Source organism: Salvelinus sp. IW2-2015, linkage group LG17, assembly GCF_002910315.2.
Source record: "Salvelinus sp. IW2-2015 linkage group LG17, ASM291031v2, whole genome shotgun sequence".
NCBI classification, from domain to species: Eukaryota; Metazoa; Chordata; class Actinopteri; order Salmoniformes; family Salmonidae; genus Salvelinus; species Salvelinus sp. IW2-2015.
Window position 1 is genome coordinate 25,073,604 of NC_036857.1, and position 24,139 is coordinate 25,097,742.

General features: G+C 46.8%; 1 protein-coding gene across 1 annotated transcript in view; it reads right to left on the reverse strand.

Moving 5' to 3' along the window:
- LOC111976306 (basement membrane-specific heparan sulfate proteoglycan core protein-like) overlaps positions 1-24,139 on the reverse strand; it is a 196,821-nt gene that overhangs the window by 11,245 nt on the left and 161,437 nt on the right. The window contains 25 exon segments of the mRNA XM_070448017.1: positions 221-343; positions 554-725; positions 967-1,211; positions 1,993-2,214; positions 2,445-2,652; positions 2,724-2,833; positions 3,033-3,135; positions 3,314-3,458; positions 3,675-3,759; positions 4,756-4,773; positions 5,039-5,155; positions 5,480-5,627; positions 5,779-5,891; positions 6,210-6,476; positions 6,697-6,794; positions 10,971-11,133; positions 11,314-11,574; positions 12,589-12,768; positions 13,009-13,204; positions 20,886-21,067; positions 21,247-21,381; positions 21,670-21,813; positions 22,272-22,407; positions 22,945-23,105; positions 23,355-23,490. Coding sequence (XP_070304118.1) covers positions 221-343; positions 554-725; positions 967-1,211; positions 1,993-2,214; positions 2,445-2,652; positions 2,724-2,833; positions 3,033-3,135; positions 3,314-3,458; positions 3,675-3,759; positions 4,756-4,773; positions 5,039-5,155; positions 5,480-5,627; positions 5,779-5,891; positions 6,210-6,476; positions 6,697-6,794; positions 10,971-11,133; positions 11,314-11,574; positions 12,589-12,768; positions 13,009-13,204; positions 20,886-21,067; positions 21,247-21,381; positions 21,670-21,813; positions 22,272-22,407; positions 22,945-23,105; positions 23,355-23,490 — 3,868 coding nt within the window.

Genomic DNA, 24,139 nt, shown 5'->3' on the forward strand with positions numbered 1-24,139 from the left:
GTGTGTGTGTAGTGTATAGGAGGGACTAGAATAGATAGTGGAATGGTTATGTGTGTGTGTGTGTGTGTGTAGTGTATAGGAGGGGACTAGAATAGATAGTGGAATGGTTGTGTGTGTGTGTGTGTGTAGTGTATAGGAGGGGACTAGAATAGATAGTGGAATGGTTGTGTGTGTGTGTGTGTGTGTGTAGTGTATAGGAGGGGACTAGAGCAGTACTCACTCTCTCCACAGACGGGGCCATTGAAGCCTACAGGACACACACACTGGCTGTTGACACAGCTGCCTCCGTTCTGGCACTGGTCACTGCTCTGGCAGGTATCCTTCAACACCTCACATCGCTCACCTGGAGAGGGCACAGAGACAGGGGTCAGAAATTAGAGGGGTCAAAGTGGCATTAGGGGGAGAGATACACACGACAGTTATCTCGTTCGGGAAAGATTATTTTCAGAAAAGGGTTATTGAATGCCAATTATTAAATCAATCTACGGCACATAGCTCTAACCAAACTGAAAACCCATAGATAGTACTTCATTTAACTATACAATGGACTCACCCTCGAAGCCGTCCTTGCATAGACACTGGTACTCATACTCGGCGCTCGGCATGCAGCTGGCCCCGTTTAGACAGGGGTTGCGGTCACAGGGACTGTTGTCCTTACACTGGATGATGGCCATGCTGTTTGTGAAGCTGTAGGACAGGTCCACCTTCTTACCGTTGATGGACACCTGGACAACGGACAACACAGAGGGTTAGAGGTCCAATCAAGTCCAATTATTCAAGTCAAACGATCAGAGAAAAGAAGACAATTTCATGTTTTTTTATTTTTTATTTTTTACTATTGATGTTCTGTGACTGTGTGGATATGTGACGCTGTTGTAGTAATATGGTGGTTATAAACATGACATAAGTGCTTATGAATTATAATAAAGGCCATCATGGCTCATGCTGTGTGTGTGTTGAGCTCACCTCTCCTATGCATCCCTTGTACAGAACACTGTTGTTAAGGGCCTTGGGTATGATATCAATGTTGGGGACTCCTCCTAGGTACATGGGGGTGTGGATATTCAGGCCCTGGGCCTTGCCTGGCGACGACCTCCTGACCTCACGGCCACCGTCAATCTTCAGAGAGCCGTCCTTGTCGAGGCGCCCGGCTTCCAAGCGGTGCCACTGGCCCAGGGTGACCGGCTCAGGACTGCGCAGGACAGCTTGGCCTGGAAACAAAGACAGTAGCATGATTTCCACTATCACACTGTCTGAGCACGGCAGTGCTTGCTAATGCCTTGCTAGTTTCCTTTTCCACTGTTTTGTTGATGCCTGAGAGGAGCTACGTGTGAAAACGAGGCCAATGAAACAGCGGAGATATCTAGAGACAATGATTAGAGACAATGAGACAATCTAGAGACAATGATTATATAGGTCAACAGTTACAGGTGACTCAATCTATTAGTTAAAGGAATTCTTCAGGATTTTGGCAATGATTAACTCTTGGATACCATTTTATGTCTCTGTGTCAAGTATGAAGTAAGTTAGAGGTAGTTTCGCGAGCAAACACTAACTAGCATTTACGCAATGACTGGAAGTCTATGGTATCTCCTAGCATGCTAGCAGATACCATAGCGCAATGACTGGGCAATGACTACCAGTTAATTAGCTAATTAGCTAATTAGCTAACTAAGGCTAATTAGCAATTGTGCTAGCAACTTCATTCAAACTGCAAGCAGAGACATAAACATGCTATCCATGAGTTCATCTGACTCTGGGGAAGTAGATAAAGTGCCTCATTGCCAAAATCTAGGGCACAACAATAAACAGCTTTGAGCTCGAAAACGAAAAGGTAACAGTTGTAGAGGATACAGCAGATTGAGTAGCTATCATAGTATAACAGTAATATATCAGGGCCTCTCACCCACATCAATAAATATAATTAATAATAAAACTCCTTATTGTGTACTATGCAGTATACAGTTTTATATTGAATCTCTACGCTCTCACCAGTCCCCAGTTCATAGCGGAACTGCACGTGTCCATCCACAATCTCTAGGGAAACAAAATCCTCCGTCTTCATCTTCTTGCCCACACTGAAGAACATCAGACCGACCAGAGCCATGGGTTTGAACTCCATCTCGATGTGCAGGTCGTTGTGGATGTTGGTCAGAGGAGGGTATGCAATGTACGAGTCCATACCGTCAAACAGGGGAGTAGTCACCAATTCACCTAGAGGAAACAAACATCAACAAGATGTTCAAATATGATGTCTAGAAAGAAAGTGGGATCATGCCTCAATGATTATTCGATACAGCAAACAAGGGAAAGGAGGTCCGCTGTCGTATTGCCATCAGAGGCCCGTGTGGGGCAAGCCGCTGTTCTACCATCTTCGGGGGGGGGCGGAGGCTTGCCCACTCGAGGAGGGGACATTGCAAAGGAAAATAACCTGTTTCCCTTACCATCCATGCACTTGTTTCCAGACTTCCCCAAGTGGCATCGGCAGTCGTAGCCCAGGGTGTTCTGACGGTTGATGCAGGTGGCGTCTGGTCCACAAGCCTCTGGGTGGCAGTGCAGGGAGGAGTGGTGCTGGCAGTTACTCCCTGTGAATCCTCTGGGACAGCTACACTTGTACAGACTGGCATCAGAGTCCTGGCATATCCCTCCATTCTGAAACAAAACATCACAATGAATGAATTGTATTTAACAAGTGGGGTCTGAGGTAATGGTGGTCAGCTGACCTGACAGGGACGGTCAGTGCAGACAGGACAGTTGGACACGCCCGTAGAGCTGCGGTCCAGATCCTTGAAGATGACCTCATCACCTTGGATGACCAGCTTACGGATGCAGCCTGGACAGAACAAGAACAAGAACCTTAAACAATGAACCAATGAGAGCATTCCAAAACAATGAACAACAGCTCTATAACAATTCAAAATGATTGAATTTCACTTCCAGTTGGCACTAATATCACTCCATACAGTGTCATCAAAGTGTGTAGTACTGTTGTTAAGCATAACTAGCTACAAAACAAAACAATGATCTCTAACCAATGAAGCCAGTCTTGAGGCTAGCGGTCTTGGCCAGGAGGGTGTAGTTAGGGTAACCACCCACATACAACTCCTCATTCAGATCCAGCCCCTGGAACTTGCCCTGTAATACGAGACAGGACACAGTGTTCATGGATTAATCTCCAGCATATGTACTTTGTATAAATTCAACAGTCTATAACTGACTATGAAAAACTACCTGGGAGCTTCTGTTGGATATCTTTGTCTGAATAATATTGTTCAAAAGTCTCTGGATCAAAAAAATGATCATGTAAAAGTACCTGTGAGCTTCCGTTGACTGGAGCCTCTCTGTCCACTATGATGGAGCCCTGTGTCTGGTTGCGGTGGAGTTCTATGGTATGGAACTCTCCTAGTTTGATGGGTGTGGGGTAGCGGATGGTGGCCATGCCAGAACCCACGTCAAACCTGCCGGGAGAAAATAGTTCAGGTTAGCGTTATTGCTATCGTTCTTGTTATTATCATTGTCACTGTCATCATGACCGTGATCAGCATCAATATTGACAGACTCTAATGTCAGTTTAAGTTACCATTCATCAATAGCTTGTTTATTCTTACAAATTGAGCTCATATAGCATGCATAGCAACCCCTAATGCTCCAGAATGACACAGCCAGGTGCTCACCTGAACTCAGGCCTGCCTCCCACCAGCCCCAAAGAGATGAAGTCTGCTCCCATGGTCCTCTTCTGTCCGTTATAGATGATCATACCTGGTGGAAAAGTAGAGGTACAAATACTTTTGTTCACACACCTCCCCTCCTAGAGCCAGTCAGAAGCAGAGGCACCAGGGTGAGAGCTGAGGTCACTCAGTCAAAAAAGCTGCATGCTAGCAGGTTTAGGGCCAAGCTTGGGACAGTCAAAGCCAGGTTCTAGTATCTGCTGCTCTGGGGCATTGCTCTTTCTGGTCTGGTCTAGCTCTGCCTTTACACGGGCTGCATGCCAACGACACATGCTCTGCTAAACTCTTCCCAACTAGCACCGCGGCCATAATCATCATCAAGGTCAAAGCCAGGGCAGTCTAAAACCATGCCTCCTAAACATAAGCATATCCCTAACATCTATGGCTCTGAAAGGGAAGAGGATAGAGCTTAAATGCGGCACAAGTGTTGCTTTGTTGTTCTGTTCACTCTGTATAACTTCCATAAAGTTGGTATGGAAGTTGTTATCAGAGTATGTGTGTCACCCATTGAAGCACCCCATCTTGCTGGTGGTACTGTGCTCTGTACTAGCGTCAGAACTAGGAAGACAAATGCCTATAGCCACATACAATACTGCACAATGTCCATTATGAGGCTCATTCATTGTATAGGTGAATAAGACATTGTATTTCATTAATTTTACAATAATAATGTGTGTCTTTGGAAGCAGCATTGCAATCCTGTTGGTATAAGTTGAAGCAGAGTGATGAAATGGATTGTAATAACGGCCATCTTTCCATGCATCGGCATCATACTATCTTGACACCATTAGGCCAATGACTGTAATGGATTGACGAGCGGGGGCTGCCAATACAACCATCATGCCTGAAGGAGGACATAGGTCATTCTCCATAGGCTTCTCTCTCACTGCTACCAGCTGTACTCTACAATGCAATGCCTTATAGCAAGGTAAAAGGTAAACATCACTGGTGGCTTTTCTGGACTTTTAGCCCAAAAAGCAACACCTGCTTCATTCTTGAGTGTGTGAGTTACAGCACTGCGACTCACCCGCATACAGTAGGAGACCTTCACACCGCATAGGTGAGAAGAGAGGGAGAGTGTGGAGAGATAGAAGAACGGGGGTAAACTCATACATGGGAAAACAACAATAAATGACAAACAAGACAAAAATAAGGAACGACAACGTACTAAAGGACACAAAATAAGATCATAACAGATGGAGTATCATTGAATCATAAAAATGCACAAATCCACTGGCACCGAAACTCTACAGACAAAAACATTAGTCTAGTACATTCATCTGATTATACCAATGTGACTGAATTCTCACCATCAGGATTGTCTGGCCTGAAGCTGATCTTGATGCTGAAGGACTTGTAGGCGTTCTTGATGGTGGGCAGAGTGAGATAGGACAGGGGCTCCTGGGTGAAATGGGGCATCACTCGATCTGTAGGGATAGAGGAGTTATAGTTAGATACTGCCAATATTTAAAGTTCCCCTCTGATTGAACTGACTCTGTGAACTACAGACATGGAACAGGGAATCATAGAGCTAGATACTGCCAATATTTAAAGTTCCCCTCTGATTGAACTGACTGTCTATGAACTAGAGACAGGGAATCATGGAGCTAGATACTGCCAATATTTAAAGTTCCCCTCTGATTAAGCTGACTGTCTATGAACTACAGACATGGAACAGGGAATCATAGAGTTGGATAAAGGCAACAATGTTATATTCTCTTCCACAGTGTGTTTCTATACAGCTGACTGACCATGGACTTTGAGGGTGGTGAAGGCCTCCACTTTTCCCTGCTTGTTGGAGGCAGTGCACACGTATGTCCCAGAATCCTCGTGGGTCAATCCAGGAACCGTCAAGGTGTTGACTACCTGTAAACACTTAGGAGGAAGCTCCCCATCCAGCTACAGAGAGAAGGATGCACAGAACATGTTACAAAAGGTCAAATCAGGATCCTGTTCACAAGGCACATACTGTAGATGGAAAATAGTCAGAAACAGATAGGCACCATCTTCACTAGTTTGTTTTCCGTTGCACTGATAGGGTGTTGGTTACCTTGGACCATTTGATGGCAGGCACTGGATATCCTGATGCCACACAGGGCAGGACAGCATCAGATCCCACTGTCACTTCCTTCAGCTCTGGCAGAGCTGCGATCTGGGGTAGGGCTTTACAAACAAACATATGTCAATAGATGGTCGAAGGGGACAAGAGCTATAGGACTGTGTGTGTGTGTGTGTGTGTGTGTGTGTGTGTGTGTGTGTGTGTGTGTGTGTGTGTGTGTGTGTGTGTGTGTGTGTGTGTGTGTGTGTGTGTGTGTGTGTGTGTGTGTGTGTGTGTGTGTGTGTGTGGACATACACATCTAGATGTGTATAAGAGACAGGTGTGTGTGTGTGTGTGTGTGTGTGTGTGTGTGTGTGTGTGTGTGTGTGTGTGTGTGTGTGTTTGCAGACATACAGGACCAGTACACTCATTTTTCTACTCACACTGGACATTGAGGACCACCTGGGACTGCACAGAGCCCACATCATTGGTGGCAGTGCAGCGGTACTGTCCAGCGTCAGCGTCTGTCACCTGTTCGATCTTAAGCATGCCTCCCTTCACCACAATGTGTGCCGGTAGCAGCCCTCCCACCTTGCTCCAGCGCACCGTGGGCTGGGGCTCGCCGATGGCCTGGCACTCAAACTCCACCGAGTTACCAACCATAACAGTCTGCACTGAGGTACGCACGTTGATCATTACCTTGGGAAGGGCTGCAGGCAATGGGGAGAGGAGAGACAGGGTTCATACAAACACTGAATTAATACTGTAAAAATAAAGATAATTGCAGAGCCATTTATAGAGATATACATCTATGTGATTCCCAGATCATTGAGAGGGATTGCATAGTGGGGCTATACAAAATATTCTGTGTTATAAATATGGGTTGTGACAGTGTCAATGATTGTATGAGGGTGTTGGACATGGGAAAACCTTGGATGGTGAGCTTGGCGGTATCCTGAGCCTGGCCATGAACACTGGTGGCTCTGCAGATGTAGACGCCCTCATTGCTCTGATCCAGGTTCTCAATCCTACACAAAACACACACGGATCAGATACAGGCAGATAACCCAAATGCACGTCCTGATTTCACCAAGAGGGACATGATCACGGATCATCATTTTGTTGATCCTGGATCATCATCTGGTTAATCCTGGATCATCATTTGACTGTGTTGATCCTGGATCATCATTTAACAGCATTGATCCTGGATTGTCATTTAACAGTGTTGGTCCTGGATCATCATTTAACAGCATTGATCCTGGATTGTCATTTAACTGTGTTGATCCTGGATCATCATTTAACTGCATTGATCATGGATCATAATTTTTCTATTTTTTATTTAACTGTTAAGTCAGTTAAAAACAAATTCGTATTTACAATGACGGCATACATCAGCCAAACCTGGGATTACACAGGGTCAATTGTGCGCCGCACTATGGGAGTCCCAATCATGGCCAGTTGTGATATAGCCTGGATTCAAACCAGGGTGTCTGTAGTGATGCCTCTAGCACTGAGATGCAGTGCCTTAGACCGCTGCGCCACTCAGGAGCCCAACTGTGTTGATCCTGGATCATCATTTAACTGTGTTGATCATTGCATGTTTATTTTTTTGGTTATTTTCTTTTTCCCCCACCTTTATTTAACCAGGTAGGCTAGTTGAGAACAAGTTCTCATTTACAACTGTGACCTGGCCAAGATAAAGCAAAGCAATGTGACACAAACAACAACACAGAGTTACACGTGGAATAAAAAAGCGTACATTCAATAACACAATAGAAAAAAAAGAAAGTCTATAAACAGTGTGTGCAAATGGCGTGAGGAGGTAAGGCGATAAATAGGCCATAGTAGCGGAGTAATTACAATTTAGCAAATTAACACAGGAGTTATAGATGAGCAGATGATGATGTGCAAGTAGAAAAACTGGTGTGCAAAAGAGCCGAAAAGTAAATAAAAACAATATGGGGATGAGGTAGGTAGATTGGGTGGGCTATTTACAGATGGGCTATGTACAGCTGCAGCGACCAGTTAGCTGCTCATGTAACAGTTTAACTTTAGACCGTCCCCTTGCCCCGACACGGGCGCGAACCAGGGACCCTCTGCACACATCAACAACAGTCACCCACGAAGCTTCGTTACCCATCGCTCCACAAAGGCCGCCTGGAGACTTATATTTTCAGAGCTAACTTGCAGAGCAAGGGGAACCACTACTTCAAGGTCTCAAAGCGAGTGACGTAACCGATTGAAACGCTATTAGCGCGCACCACAGCTAACTAGCTAGCCATTTCACATCCGTTACACTCAGATAGCTGATGTTTAAAGTTAGTGAGGAAAATATAAGTCTCCAGCTTCAGCGATATTTGCAATTTGTTCTGGTCACTGGCAGCAGAGAACTGGAAGGAAAGGCGGCCAAAGGAGGTGTTGGCTTTGGGGATGACCAGTGAGATATACCTGCTGGAGCGCGTGCTACGGGTGGGTGTTGTTATCGTGACCAGTGAGCTGAGATAAGGCGGAGCTTTACCTAGCATAGACTTATAGATAGGTCATCTATAAGTCTATACTAGAGGTAAGAATCCGAGAATTGAGCCAGTTGGTCTGGTCACGAATATGTAGCGAGGGCCAGCCGCAGTGGTGGGTGGTATAAGGGGCTTTGGTGACAAAACGGATGGCACTGTGTTTGCTGAGTAGAGTATTGGAAGCTATTTTGTAAATGACATCGCCGAAGTCGAGGATCGGTAGGATAGTCAGTTTTATGAAGGTATGTTTGGCGGCGTGAGTGAAGGAGGCTTGGTTGCGAAATAGGAAGCCGATTCTAGATTTTATTTTGGATTGGAGATGTTTAATATGAGTCTGGAAGGAGAGTTTACAGTCTAGCCAGACACCTACAGTGGGGAGAACAAGTATTTGATACACTGCCGATTTTGCAGGTTTTCCTACTTACAAAGCATGTAGAGGTCTGTAATTTTTATCATAGATACACTTGAACTGTGAGAGACGGAATCTAAAACAAAAATCCAGAAAATCACATTGTATGATTTTTAAGTAATTAATTTGCATTTTATTGCATGACATAAGTATTTGATCACCTACCAATCAGTAAGAATTCCGGCTCTCACAGACCTGTTAGTTTTTCTTTAAGAAGCCCTCCTGTTCTTCACTCATTACCTGTATTAACTGCACCTGTTTGAACTCGTTACCTGTATGAAAGACACCTGTCCACACACTCAATCAACACGAACTCCAACCTCTCCACAATGGCCAAGACCAGAGAGCTGTGTAAGGACATTAGGGATACAATTGTAGGCCTGCATAAGGCTGGATGGGCTACAGGACAATAGGCAAGCAGCTTGGTGAGAAGGCAACAACTGTTGGCGCAATTATTAGAAAATGGAAAGAAGTTCAAGATGACGGTCAATCACCCTCGTCTGGGGCTCCATGCAAGATCTCACCTCGTGGGGCATCAATGATCATGAGGAAGGTGAGGGATCAGCCCAGAACTACACGGCAGGACCTGGTCAATGACCTGAAGAGGCTGGAACCACAGTCTCAAAGAAAACCATTAGTAACACACCATGCCGTCATGGATTAAAATCCTGCAGCGCACGCAAGGTCCCCCTGCTCAAGCCAGCGCATGTCCAGGCCCGTCTGAAGTTGGCCAATGACCATCTGGATGATCCAAGGAGGAATGGGAGAAGGTCATGTGGTCTGATGAGACAAAAATAGAGCTTTTTGGTCTAAACTCCACTCGCCGTGTTTGGAGGAAGAAGAAGGATGAGTACAACCCAAGAACACCATCCCAACCGTGAAGCATGGAGTGAAACATCATTCTTTGGGGATGCTTTTTCTGCAAAGGGGACAACGGACGACTGCACCGTATTGAGGGGAGGATGGATGGGGCCATGTATCCGCGAGATCTTGGCCAACAACCTCCTTCCCTCAGTAAGAGCATTGAAAGATGGGTCGTGGCTGTTCTTCCACATGACCACACGATTCTCTCGAAACAACAACCAGCCAGGGCAACTAAGGAGTGGCTCCGTAAGAAGCATCTCAAGGTCCTGGAGTGGCCTAGCCAGTCTCCAGACCTGAACCCAATAGAAAATCTTTGGAGGGAGCTGAAAGTCCTTATTGCCCAGCGACAGCCCCGAAACCTGAAGGATCTGGAGAAGGTCTGTATGGAGGAGTGGGCCAAAATCCCTGCTGCAGTGTGTGCAAACCTGGTCAAGAACTACAGGAAACGTATGATCTCTGTAATTGCACACAAAGGTTTCTGTACCAAATATTAAGTTCTGCTTTTCTGATGTATCAAATATTTATGTCATGCAATAAAATGCAAATTATTTACTTAAAAATCATACAATGTGATTTTCTGGATTTTTGTTTTAGATTCCGTCTCTCACAGTTGAAGTGTACCTATGATAAAAATTACAGACCTCTACATGCTTTGTAAGTAGGAAAACTTGCAAAATCGGCAGTGTATCAAATACTTGTTCTCCCCACTGTACGTATTTGTAGTTGTCCACATATTCTAAGTCAGAACCGTCCAGAGTAGTGATGCTAGTCGGGCAGGTGCGGGCAGCGAACGGTTGAAAAGCATGCATTTGGTTTTACTAGCGTTTAAGAGCAGTTGAAGGCCACGGAAGGAGTGTTGTATGGCATTGGAGCTCGTTTGGAGGTTAATTAACACTGTGTCCAAAGAAGGGCCAGATTTATACAGAATGGTGTCGTCTGCATAGAGGTGGATCAGGGAATCACCCGCAGCAAGAGCGACATCGTTGATATATACAGAGAAAAGAGTCGGTCCGAGAATTGAACGTTGTGGTACCCCCATAGAGACTGCCAGAGGTCAGGACAACAGGCCCTCCGATTTGACACACTGAACTCTGTCTGAGAAGTATTTGGTGAACTAGGCAAGGCAGTGGTTTGAGAAACAAAGGCTGTTGAGTCTGCCGATAAGAATACGGTGATTGACAGTCGAAAGCCTTGGCCAGGTCGACAAATACGGCTGCACAGTACTGTCTTTTATCGATGGCGGTTATGATATCGTTTAGTACCTTGAGCGTGGCTGAGGTGCACCCGTGAGCAGCTCGGAAACCGGATTGCACAGCGGAGAAGGTACGGTGGGATTCGAAATGGTCAGTGATCTGTTTATTAACTTGGCTGTTATGTATTTTGACTGCCTGCTGTAAAGTGACTCCTGGCTCTCTCACCTCAGCACTCCGTCTTTGATGTGATGGTTGGGGGGCAGGGCTCCTCCCTCCTTCAGCCACTCCATGGTGGTCCCCAGGCCTCCTGCAGCAGAGCAGGTGAACTCCACAGCACTGCCCTCGGCCTTCACCTCCACCTGAGGAGACACACGCACCGCTAGAGGCGCTACACACACACGTGCATTCACACACAGACGCACACACACATACACAATAAAGGAGTGTTTGTGTGCTTATTCACTGAAGGTGTCTGTGTCCATACGTTTTTATGATAACAAATAGGTACCTTACTGTAGACTAATTTCATCAACACAGAAGCCAGGCTGTGACTGAGCACAGTACTTACATCTGACTGTAACCTTGGCATGTGCTTCACTGGTGCCCACTTTGTTGGTGGCGACACACTTGTAAGTGCCAGCGTCCTCGGCTGTGGCCAGGTTGATCTGGAGGTCTCCTGCTTGGACGTCAGCCCTGGTGGACAGGCTGCCGTTTAGCTTGGTCCACTGGAAGAGCAGCGGGGGAGTACCATGGGCCAGGCACTGCAGTCGGATCACCTCGCCCACACGCACTGCCACGTCGTCGGGCAGGGAGGTGGCATAGGGAGGAGCTGCATCACAGAGACATCGAAGGTTAGAGATACTAAAGTGACTAGTATTAGGAATAGATTATGATTTGTGACTTGATTCAGGAAGCTGGACATTTGGCGCTAGTTCCGACTTCACAGTAGGGCCCAAATAATTATCAGATTTTTGGAAAGATATAGTTATGGACAACTGCAAAAGTGTTGCTACAGCTCTCAACAACATTGCTGCCCTGGATTTAGTGTAGGTTGGCATTTATTGTCATGAATCTTGACTTAGAGGCATCTCTGCAGAGTGGTCCCTAGCTCGTACAGCCACAAAGTCATAAGGTCATTTTAAACCTAATCCTAACTTTAACCACACTGCTAATCCTAATGCCTAACCCTAACCTTTAATTTCGCTCAGTTTTGCCTCAAGGGCAAGAGTCATGACAATAAACGTCAACCTGCACATTTAGCTGGTGCTATCGACAAAGCTCAGTTGGAGAAAGTTTAAGTAGAGAGATTACTTTCTGCCGACTCATATGCATTTACATGGGTGGGGCTAAGGCTTAAGAGGGCGTGCAAGATGCTGAATGGGCGTAAACAAAGAAGAGGTCTCCAGCAAGTGTGAACATCTCAGCAAAATCTTTCAATGGCTTTTTTCCTACTTGTCCCCTGAGTGGTTTAACAGCATAACTTTCCCATGTTTCATCCAACTACAGTTGATAGATTTTGAAGCTATAAGTCTATATTTTTATAAAACGTAAAAGCAAATCACTAAATTAGACTTAAGCTCGCATAGAGATGTGAGGTCACATTTATGCATGGTGAGACGTGATTCATGAGCTGTGTCATTGAGTTTTACTGGTGTTAATAATCTATATAAGTCTCCACAATATTTCTGTTCAGACTGGAACCAGCACTGATGAAACCCTAACCTGGACCCAGATCTCTTTGGTTCCAGATTTGTATTGCCAACACGATCACGATTAACAGGAGTTGGTTAAGCATTACAAAATATTTGGGACCAGGCTAATAAAATCTGTTTATCAGACTCACTCTCCACATCCAGCATGATGGTGACCTCTGTGGTGCCCATGTTGTTGGTGGCATTACAGATGTACTCTCCAGAGTCTGCCCGGCCAACACTGGGCAGGACTAGGGTGTTGTCCACTACCTTATGTCTCCAGGGAAGAGGGGCACGCAGCTTAGACCATGTGATCTTAGGGGCGGGGAATCCTTAGGAGGGAAATCACAATATCAGTGTGTAAAAAGGACTTAATAAGTGAATGTAAATTATTTGTAATGCCAGTTGTATGCTCTTAGCAAAGATGAGGTGTCTATGACATGAAGTTCCTCTCAGCTCTCATTTGTAGGATGTATTCTCTGTACTAACAAGTATCAATACAATCAAAACCTGGGAACTCTGTTATCTTTGCTTTAATAATCATTAGTGTAATTTGGAAGTGCATCAGTTACCGTGAGCGTCACATCTCAGTGTGGTGGTCTGTCCCTCCACCACCACCATAAGGGGTTCTGGCACAGAGGCACGGGGCGAGGTGGGCACCTGGGCACCCCCTTCCACGATCACTTCCACCCTGGTCTCGGTGGTTCCCTCGTTGTTGCGGGCCGTGCACACGTAGTTGCCACTGTCTTCTGGACGGGCCACTAGGACCTGGGAGGGGAAGACCGTGTCGTGTCTTTTGGACTATCATTAATGTGAAGACTGTTATATTATCAAATCAATTCTCTAGGTGTAATTATTATGATTAAACTAATCATGTAAACATGAATTAACTAGGAAGTCGGGGCACCACGGGAAAATGTTGTTTAAAGAGTTAGTATTTCCCGAATTTAACTATCTTATTTTCATATCTTATTGATTACAGTCACTTATTAATGTGTTACCTCATCAGTCATATTCTGAATGTCGCAAACTCTTGGATATCTGCACGAACCCTAGCATAAATTATGAATCATCGATATACAAATTGGCTTAATTATTTATTTACTAACTAACTAAATAATCACACAGAAGTACATAAACACACACAGGATAGGTTATACATATAGAGCGGGCGGGATTTTTCATGCACCGGCAGAAGAGAGATGCTACGTCTGGTAAGACGAGGGGTGGGGGTGTGTGTCTATTTGTCAATAACAGCTGTTGAGAGATGTCTAATATTAAAGAAATCTCGAGGTATTGCTCGCCTGAGGTAGAGTACCTTATGATAAGCTGTAGACCACACTATCTACCAAGAGAGTTCTCATCTATATCACTCGTAGCCGTCTATTTACCACCACAGACCGATGCTGGCACTAAGACCGCTGTAACGGTCCTGACCTGTTTTATGTTGTTTTTGTATGTGTTTATGGTCAGGGCATGTGTTTTGGGTGGGCAGTCTATGTTATCTGTTTCTATGTTGGTTTTGGTTGCCTGGTATGGCTCTTAATTAGAGGCAGGTGTTTTGTGTTCTCCTCTAATTAAGAGTCATATTTAGGTAGGGTGTTCTCACTGTTTGTTTGTGGGTGATTGTCTCCTGTGTCGTTGAATGTATGTACCATACGGGACTGTTTGGCTGTTCGTTTATTTTGATGTCGTCTGTTTCCTGTCCGTGAGTTTACGTTTAGTTATGTAAGTTTATGTTCAGGTTTCGTCACGTCGTTTTCTTGTTTTGTATATTTGAAAGTGTTTTGTTTCGTGTTGCATCGTCTTGTAAATAAAAGATGGCTTATTCCCGAATGCTGCATTTTGGTCTGATGATCCTTCTCTCCTCTCCTCGTCCGAGGATGAGGAGAGAGCACAGCCTTACAGAATCACCCACCACGCTAAGACCAAGCGGCAAGGGATGCTCAACAGAGACACAGAACTTCTGACTTGGGAGGAGATCTGGACGGTAGAGGACCTTGGGCTCAGCCAGGGGATATCTGCCGTCCCAAGGGGAGAAGGAGCGAGGCTAGAGGCGCTGGTTGAGGAGGCAGCGCGGCGACGCGGTTGGGAGCCCGTGAGTCAGACCCAAAAATTTCTTGGGGGGGGCACACGAGGAGTGTGGCAAAGCCGGGTAGGATCGAGCCAACTCCCCGTGCTTACCGTGGAGGTAGAAGGCGTCGTACTGGTAAGACACCGTGTTATGCGGTAAAGCGCACGGTGTCCCCAGTACGCGTGCTTAGCCCAGTGCGGGCTATCCACCTTGCCGCACTGGGAGGGCTAAGTTGGGCATCGAGCCGGATGTCATGAAGCCGGCCCAACGCATCTGGCCCCAGTGCGTCTCCTCGGGCCGGCGTACATGGCACCAGCCTTACAGGTGGTGTCCGGTTCGCCTGCATAGCCCAGTGCGGGCTATTCCACCTCGCCGCACTGGCAGGGCTACGGGGACCATTCAACCTGGTAAGGTTGGGGAGGCTCGGTGCTCAAGAGCACGTGTCCTCCTTCACGGTCCGGTATACCCGGTGCCACCTCCAGTACCAGTCCGTGGAGCCCCCGCCAGGCTGTCTCTCCGGTTTCTCTCCAGCTGCCTTCCAGCTGTTTCCTCCTCTCCAGCGCAGCCAGTGCCTATACCAGCACCAGGCCTACTGTGCGCCTCAGCAGGCAGAGTCGGCCGTCTGCCACGCCTGCTGCACTGCTGTCTGCCCACGCCGTCTGAGCCATCTGTCTGCCAGCGGCGCTGAACTGCCGTCTGCCAGCGGCGCTGAACTGCCCGTCTGCCAGCGGCGCTGAACTGCCCGTCTGCCAGCGCGCCTGAACTGCCCGTCTGCCCAGCGGCGCTGAACTGCCCGTCTGCCAGCGGCGCCTGAACTGCCCTCTGCCCAGCGGCGCCTGAACTGCCGTCTGCCAGCGCGCTGAACTGCCCGTCTGCCCAGCGCCGAAGCCGTCGCCACGCCTGACTGCCGTCTGCATGCCTGCAAAGCTGCCGTCTGCCATGAGCCTGCAAAGCCGCCCGTCTGCCATGAGCCTACAGAGCCTTCCGCCAGACCGGATCAGCCAGACTTCCGCAGACCGGTCAGCCAGAGCTTCCGCAGACCGGATCAGCCAGAGCCTTCCGCCAGACGGATCAGCCAGAGCCTTCCGCCAGACCGGATCAGCCAGAGCCTTCCGCCAGACCGGATCAGCCAGAGCCTTCCGCCAGACCGGATCAGCCAGAGCCTTCCGCCAGACCGGACAGCCAGAGCCGTCCGCCATGACCAGCCAGAGCCGTCTGCACTGACCAGCCAGAGCGTCTGCCAGACTGCAGAGCGCTCGCGCAGACTGCAGAGCCGTCCTGCCAGACCTGCCAGAGTCGTCCGCCAGCCTGCCAGAGTCCTCAGCCGGGACTGCCAGAGTCCTCGCCGACTGCAGAGTCCTCAGCGGACCTGCCAGAGTCCCTCAGCCGGGACCTGCCAGAGTCCCTCAGCCGGGACCTGCCAGAGTCCCTCAGCCGGGACCTGCCAGAGTCCTCAGCCGGATCTCCAGAGTCCTCAGCCGGGACCTGCCAGAGTTCTCAGCCGGACCTGCCTTGTCCGCGGTGTTGCCCTTGTCCGGTGTGCCTCCTTGTCCGGTGCTGCCTTGTCCGGTGCTGCCCTTGTCCCGGTGCTGCCCTTGTCCCGGTGCTGCCCCTTGTCCCGGTGCTGCCCCTTGTCCGGTGCTGCCTTTGTCCCGTGCTGCCCCTTGTCCCGGTGCTGCCCTTGTCCCGGTGCTGCCCTTTCTCCGGTGGCTGCTTCATTTAGGGGATGTTAGTTTAGGGTGGTCATTGGGAGGGGAATAAACGACTAGAAAGCGGGGAGTGACTATGGTGGTGTGGGGACAGCGTCCGGAGCCTGAGCCACCACCGTGGTCAACTGCCCACCCAGACCCTCCCCTGGACTTTGGGCTGGTGCGCCCGGCGTTCGCACCTTGAGGGGGGGGTTCTGTAACGGTCCTGACCTGTTTTATGTTGTTTTTGTATGTGTTTATGGTCAGGGCGTGTGTTTTGGGTGGGCAGTCTATGTTATCTGTTTCTATGTTGGTTTTGGTTGCCTGGTATGGCTCTTAATTAGAGGCAGGTGTTTTGCGTTCTCCTCTAATTAAGAGTCATATTTAGGTAGGGTGTTCTCACTGTTTGTTTGTGGGTGATTGTCTCCTGTGTCGTCGAATGTATGTACCATACGGGACTGTTTGGCTGTTCGTTTATTTTGATGTCGTCTGTTTCCTGTCCGTGAGTTTACGTTTAGTTATGTAAGTTTATGTTCAGGTTTCGTCAACGTCGTTTTCTTGTTTTGTATATTTGAAAGTGTTTTGTTTCGTGTTGCCATCGTCATTAGTTAAATAAAAAGATGGCTTATTTCCCTAATGCTGCATATTGGTCTGATGATCCTTCTCTCCTCTCCTCGTCCGAGGATGAGGAGAGCGACAGCCCTTACAACCGCACTCAACCAACTCTATAAGGCCATAAGCAAACAAGAAAATGCTCATCCAGAAGTGGAACTCCTAGGGGCCGGGGACGTTAATGCAGGGAGACTTAACTTACCAAGTTTTTACCAGCATGTCACATGTGCAACCAGAGGGAAAAAAACTCTAGACCACCTTTACTCCACACACAGAGATGCATACAAAGCTTTCCCCCGCCCTATAATCTGACCATAATTATATCCTCTTGATTCCTGCTTACAAGCAAAAACTATAGCAGGAAGTACCAGTGACTCGCTCAATACGGAAGTGGTCAGATGACGCCGATGCTACGCTACAGGACTGTTTTGCTAGAACAGACTGGAATATGTTCCGGGATTCATCCAATGACATTGAGGAGTATACCACCTCAGTCATCGGCTTCATCAATAAGCGCATCGACGACGTCGTCCCTACAGTGACCGCACGTACATATCCCAACCAGAAGCCATGGATTACAGGCAACATCCGCATCGAGCTAAAGGCTAGAGCTGCCAATTTCAAGGAGCGGGACACTAATCCGGACGCTTATAAGAAATCCCGTTATGCCCTCAGACGAACCATCAAACAAGCAAAGCGTCAATACAGGATTAAGATTGAATCCTACTACACCGACTCTGACTCTCGTCGGATGTGGCAGGGCTTGAAAACTATTACGGACTACAAAGGAAAACCCAGACGCGAGCTGCCCAGTGACGTGAACCTAGCAAACGAGCTAAATGCCTTTTATGCTCGCTTCGAGGCAAGCAACACTGAAGCATGCATGAGAGCACCAGCTGTTCTGGATGACTGTGTGATAACGCTCTCGGTAGCTGATGTGAGCAAGACCTTTAAACAGGTCAACATTCACAAAGCCGCAGGGCCAGATGGATTACCAGGGCGTGTACTCAAAGCATGCTAGGACCCACTGGCAAGTGTTTTCACTGACATTTTGAACCTCTCCCTGACTGAGTCAGTACCTACATGTTTCAAGCAGACCACCATAGCCCCTGTGCCCAAGGAAGTGAAGGTAATCTGCCTAAATGATTACCGCCCTGTACCACTCAGGTCGGTAGCCATGAAGTGCTTTGAAAGGCTGGTCATGGCTCACATCAACAGCATCCTACCGGTTACCCTAGACCCACTCCAATTCGCATACCGCCCCAACAGATCCACAGATGACGCAATCTCATTTGCACTCCACACTGCCCTTTCCCACCTGGACAAAGGGAACACCTATGTGAGAATGTTGTTCATTGACTACAGCTAGGAGATCAACACCATAGTGCCCACGAAGCTCATCACTAAGCTAAGGACCCTGGTACTAAACACCTCCCTCTGCAACTGGATCCTGGACTTCCTGACGGGCCGCCCCCAGGTGGTAAGGGTAGGCAACAACACGTCTGCCACACTGATCCTCAACACTGGGGCTCCACAGGGGTGTGTACTTAGTCCCCTCCTGTACACCCACGACTACGTGGCCAAACACGACTCCAACACCATCATTGAGCTTGTTGACGACACAACAGTGGTAGGCCTGATCACCGAAAATGATGAGACAGCCTATAGAGTGGAAGTCAGAGAACTGGCAGTGTGGTGCCATGACAACAACCTCTCCCTCAATGTGAGCAAGACAAAGGAGCTGATCGTGGATTACAGGAAAAGGCAGGCCGAACAGGCCCCCAATTAACATCAAAGGGGCTGTACTGGAGCGGGTCGAGAGTTTCAAGTTCCTTGGTGTCCACATCACCAACGAACTATCATGGTTCAAACACACCAAGACAGTCGTGAAGACGGTACAACAAAACCTTTTCCCCCTCAGGAGACTGAAACGTTTTGGCATGGGTCCCCAGATCCTCAAAAGGTTCTGCGGCTGTACAATCGAGAGCATCCTGACCGGTTGCCTCACCGCCTGGTATGGCAACTGCTCGACATCTGACTGCAAGGCACTACAGAGGGTAGTGCGTACGGCCCAGTACATCACTGGGGCCAAGCTTCCTGCCATCCAGGACCTATATAATAGGCGGTGTCAGAGGAAAGCTCATAAAGTTGTCAGAGACTCCAGTCACCCAAGTCATAGACTGTTTTCTCTCCTACCGCACGGCAAGAAGTACCGGAGCGCCAAGTCTAGGACCAAAAGGCTCCTTAACAGCTTCTACCCCCAAGCCATAAGACTGCTGAACAATTAATCAAATGGTCACCGGACTATTACATTGACACACCCCCCCCCCTGCCTCCATTTGTTTTGTACACTGCTTCTACTCACTGTTTATTTTATCTATGCATAGTCACTTCACCCCTACCTACATGTACAAATGACCTCAACTAACCTGTACCCCCGCACACTGACCCGGTACCAGTATCCCCTGAATATAGCCTCGTTATTGTTATGTTATTGAGTAATTATTTTTTTTAACTTTAGTTTATTATTTATATATTTATTTAAACTATTATTTAGTTTATTTTCTTAACTCTTCTTGAACTGCACTGTTGGTTAAGGGCTTGTAAAGCATTTCACTGTAAGGTCTACACTTGTTTGTATTCGGCACATGTGACAAATAAAGTTTGATTTGATTTGATACATTGGTTACTAACATGATACATTGAAAAGTCCCTAGTGGACTAAACCGATATGATGGCTTGGTACACCAAATGAAAAGGGAGGGGCAGGTAAGAAAGAGCGGGAGAACAGACAAAGGACACCACTATCGTACACACATCTGATAACTAGGCTCATGGAAATGCTAACACTTTGCACATGAACAGCCACTCATTCAAAAAGGAATTGCAATTCACATATTTTCGAGTGTAGGCCTTTGTTTTTTCTCTCTGTGACCGCCGGTCCGTCTGCTGGAAAGTCAGTCGACAGAAAGAGTCTGGTTTGTCCACCAGAGATCAAAGTCTTTAGTAGTTGTAGCTTGTTATAATGGAGACATCAGGTGTACCAATGGTCGCTAGATAGGTAAATGTTCTCCAGAATGGATCCTTCAGAGTACCATTCGGTCGTTCAATCTGCACGTAACTGGTCTAAAGTACATTTTGTCGGAAGTGGGTTTTATACACTTCTGGGAAAAGTGGGCATTTCATGACGCCGATGTAATGTCTGTGCTCACGTGAGCTTGGCGACTGACTTTGTTAAGACTTCATATGAAAAACAATTCTCTCATTTAGAAGGCTAACATCACATTACATCTTCTCACTAATAGTTTTATATTTAATCATATACGTTCCCCCACATTTGGATGTGACCCTGACAGCTGGGAAATATATAAATTAAGAGATACTGTTATGTTGTCCTATCGTCTTTAGTTACATCACAAATTAACAAATTCGACAGGATTGTTCTTTAAATACCCCCGGACCATTCTAAATGTTTGGAATACAGAAATACTGTTGAATTATTCACCCTTTTGATGTTAAAGTTTGGCCAAGTCTCTCTCTGTGTCCCACAGTCACACATTCCATTCTCAATACAACAGACCCAGAAGCAGAGTATTTACCACCATCATAAAACTGTGGAGAGAGGGGGTGGGGCTATGATCCTCCCCCCAAGGGCACGTCATGACAACAGCTTTACTGCGTTTGCCCATCATAGAATAAATAGCACACCCTATGTAATATATCTTAGCACAAAAATGTTACATCCTAACACTAAGAGCTGGTTACTCATACACAGATTAAGCCTGGTTTTAGAGCAAGAAGCACATTGAATTGAGAATCTAGGCTTAATCTGTGTTTAGGAAACCTTTATTCTTCCACATACATTTCACTTGTCATTTAGTAGACACTCTTATCCAGAGAAATTAGGGTTAAGTGCCTTGCTCAAGGGCATATCGACAGATTTTTCACCTAGTCGGCCCGGGGATTCAAACCAGCGACCTGTCAGTTACTGGCTCAAAGCTCTTAACCACTAGGCTACCTTTCGCCTGTACAGTACAAAAGCTCAGTAAAAATGAACACAGATCCAGTACAGTACCTGCATGACAGCGTTGGACTCCATGGGCACAGGGCTACTCAGCATGGTCTTGCGGGCGTTGTCCAGCCTGTGCCATGTGACAGATGGCCGTGGTTCCCCGGAGGCCTGGCACTCCAGGTTGATGGGTTCACCCACCTTGACTCGCACGGGCCCCTGAGGGGTGACAGTCGCTACGGGAGACTCTGGAAGGAAGGATGACATCACCCAAATAAACAACCATAAGTCCTTTCCTTTACCATGACAACCACCAAGGGGGGCCCTTAGTTCATCGACAGAGAGCAGATGCTCATACTGAACCACACCATAAACATCAACACCATATATGTGTGTGTGTGCGTGTGTGTGTGTGACTACACCATACCTCTGACAATCAGAGAGACCATGCTCTGGGTGATTCCAAACAAGTTGCTAGCCACACAGCGGTAGGTGCCCTGGTTGCTAGGGCGGGCATCAGTGATGATGAGGACAGAGCCGTAATGGTCAATCTTCACATTGTCTACAGAATGACAGGTTTCATAGGGAATCATTTAGTCTGTCAAGTACATCGCTTACAAGCAGCAATAGCTACAAATGAAAGAACAGTAATTGGATACAGACTATATGTTGTCATTACTGTATGTATTGCAGGTAGTTTGCGTGTGTGGATATAGACATGATTCTGACATCTGACAAGAATCTGACTAAATGCCTTTCTGCTGTATGGAATTGAATTGAATGATTGAGTATCCTCCAGTTAGAGAGTAACAGTGTAACAGTATGTGTGTGTGTGTGGGAGGGGCCTCACCAGGAAGGGGCTGGTTGTTGGACAGTTTCCACTCCAGGCGAACGGGCTGGGCTCCACTGTAGACCCTACACTTGAAGCTAGCTGACTCTCCCTTTCGCACCGCTGCACTGTGGGGCTCAATGGAGATGATAGGGGTCTGCAGGCCTGCTCCAGGGAACACACACCACCACAAACATTACAACAGGACAATGTTTCCTCTGCTCACTCCAGTTCTAATCCTACAACATTTACAAGAGGGTGTACTGTAAGTACCAGATCATGATACTTTAGGTCTATGGGCTCCATTGGAAGCATTGGAATTTAGAAGCAAATACAAAACATGACAAACCAGAAACCCAGGAAGGTTTGAACCAGGATGAGATCATGGCACAGTGTGGAAAAGTAAAGCATACACTCTTGAGGCCACTTTAAGGCGGGTTGAAATTAAACACAACTGGAAAAGTAATACTGTACATGACGAAAGGCCACTAAATAAATTACACAGATGTTCCTACTGCGTATGCCTCGGACTGCTTCACCACCATCCACAGTGATATCAGTAGAGAGGATATTCCATTGTCAAGCCAGTGTACTGTCACAGAGAGAATAGCTTGCTGACTTACGAGAGGAGGTGGCTGTGACTGAGACAGAGACTGAGGTCTGACGGACAGGAGTACCAGGCCTTGCCTCCACACGACAGATATACTCCCCAGAGTCATCTGGGCTGGCAGAGAGGATACGCAGCTGGGTACCCAGAACCTGTTAGGCACAATGGGAATTATCCTGCTGAATATTCAGCTGAAATAAACAGTCTTCATTAAAGGGATAGTGTGACATGTTGGCAATTACTTCATTCTACTTCCCCAGAGTCAGATGAACTCATGAACCCATTTTTATGTCTCTGCTTTCAGTTTTAATGAAGTTGAAGGTCGTTTCTGATGCAATTTATAACTAGCGTTAGCACAATGACTGGAAGTCTGCAGAACCAACTAGCATGCTAGCTAGCAAAATGTCCCACTATCCCTTCAATATATTTTTCATAGAGATGTGACTAGCTGAGCTTCCTAAACAGTAATGATACCATATCATCACGTGGCTACAGTACATTTACATGAACAGTTGGAAGCATTTGTATGTTAGAGGTAAGGTCCCAAAGTTCCTGGGTTTTCAGAAATCCATGTTGGGAACTTTGAAAAAAACAAAACCTGGGGACTTTGGGAAAACCAAAACCTGGGAACTTTGGGAAAGTTTCCAGAATTGTTCATCACTAGTAAGAGAACTTGTGTATATTCCAACCTGGTGATTGGCAGACAGGCGTCCACTAGACCTCCTCCAGGTGACAGCAGGTGGGGGGTTACCAGGGACATAACAGTTAAGGTCCAGAGACTGTCCCTCCTGGACGTCAGCTATGGAGGGCTGGATGGTGATGGCTGACGAGATGGTGTCTCCTCCTATTGCTACACAACCACAAACACAGGACACAGATATTTGCTAATGTTAAATTACTGTCAACACACAGCAGCAGCAAGCTCTGGGGTACAATTTACTGGGTCATGCCCAGTAGAGAGAAAACATTTTGAAACAGATTAAAACATTGACGTAATCTGAACTTTCTTTCCAATAAGAAACAGCCGTTTCCGATTTACATATGCAAAACTTTTTAAAACGAGTGCCCTACTGAACATGACCCTGGAGTGACCTTTCACCTCTATTGACGGTGACCTCGATGCGAGCCTCTGAGGATCCTATGGAGTTGGTTCCGACACACAGGTAGGTGCCAGAGTCAGAGGACTTGATGTTGGGGATGAGAAGGGTGCCAATGTCTGTACGCTCCATACGGGTCTAGAGAGGACACAGCAACGAGCATGGAGAGGGATGAAGAATATGTCACAATGGCCTTAGACATGATGCACCACTGTGGTACGAGCTACACGACAATGTGCATGACAATGATAATGTCTCTACCCAAACCCAATACAAAAACATCATACATACAGCAGATTTCTTACCTTTGGACCAACACCTACTGTTTAAACATTGTATAACCACTGTATAAAACCTGCAAAGGTGCGAACAACAGACACACTTGATATCATTTCAAATCAATACCAACAAAAGCACAGCAGGGTGGATCTTCAGCATATACAGTATATAGCATTGTTAAATGGTGTGTGCGTTGTAACAATGTTTGTGTTATGATCATTAAAAATGGCTTTTCAGTTATTGCTGTGCTTTGCATGAAAGAAAACAATAAAATCGAACCAATTCATAATTGGTTGAAGAGAAAAGGAATGTTAAGGTTATCAACATTACTATAATGATTTCACAGTTAAAAATGTTAAATTTGACAACAAATAATGATCACTATTGAAACAGTTACCAATGACATACAGTAGATACACTACAGTAGGATACACTACAGTAGTTGGTCATACACTATAGTAGCATACACTACAGTAGGATACACTACAGTAGTTAGTCATACACTATA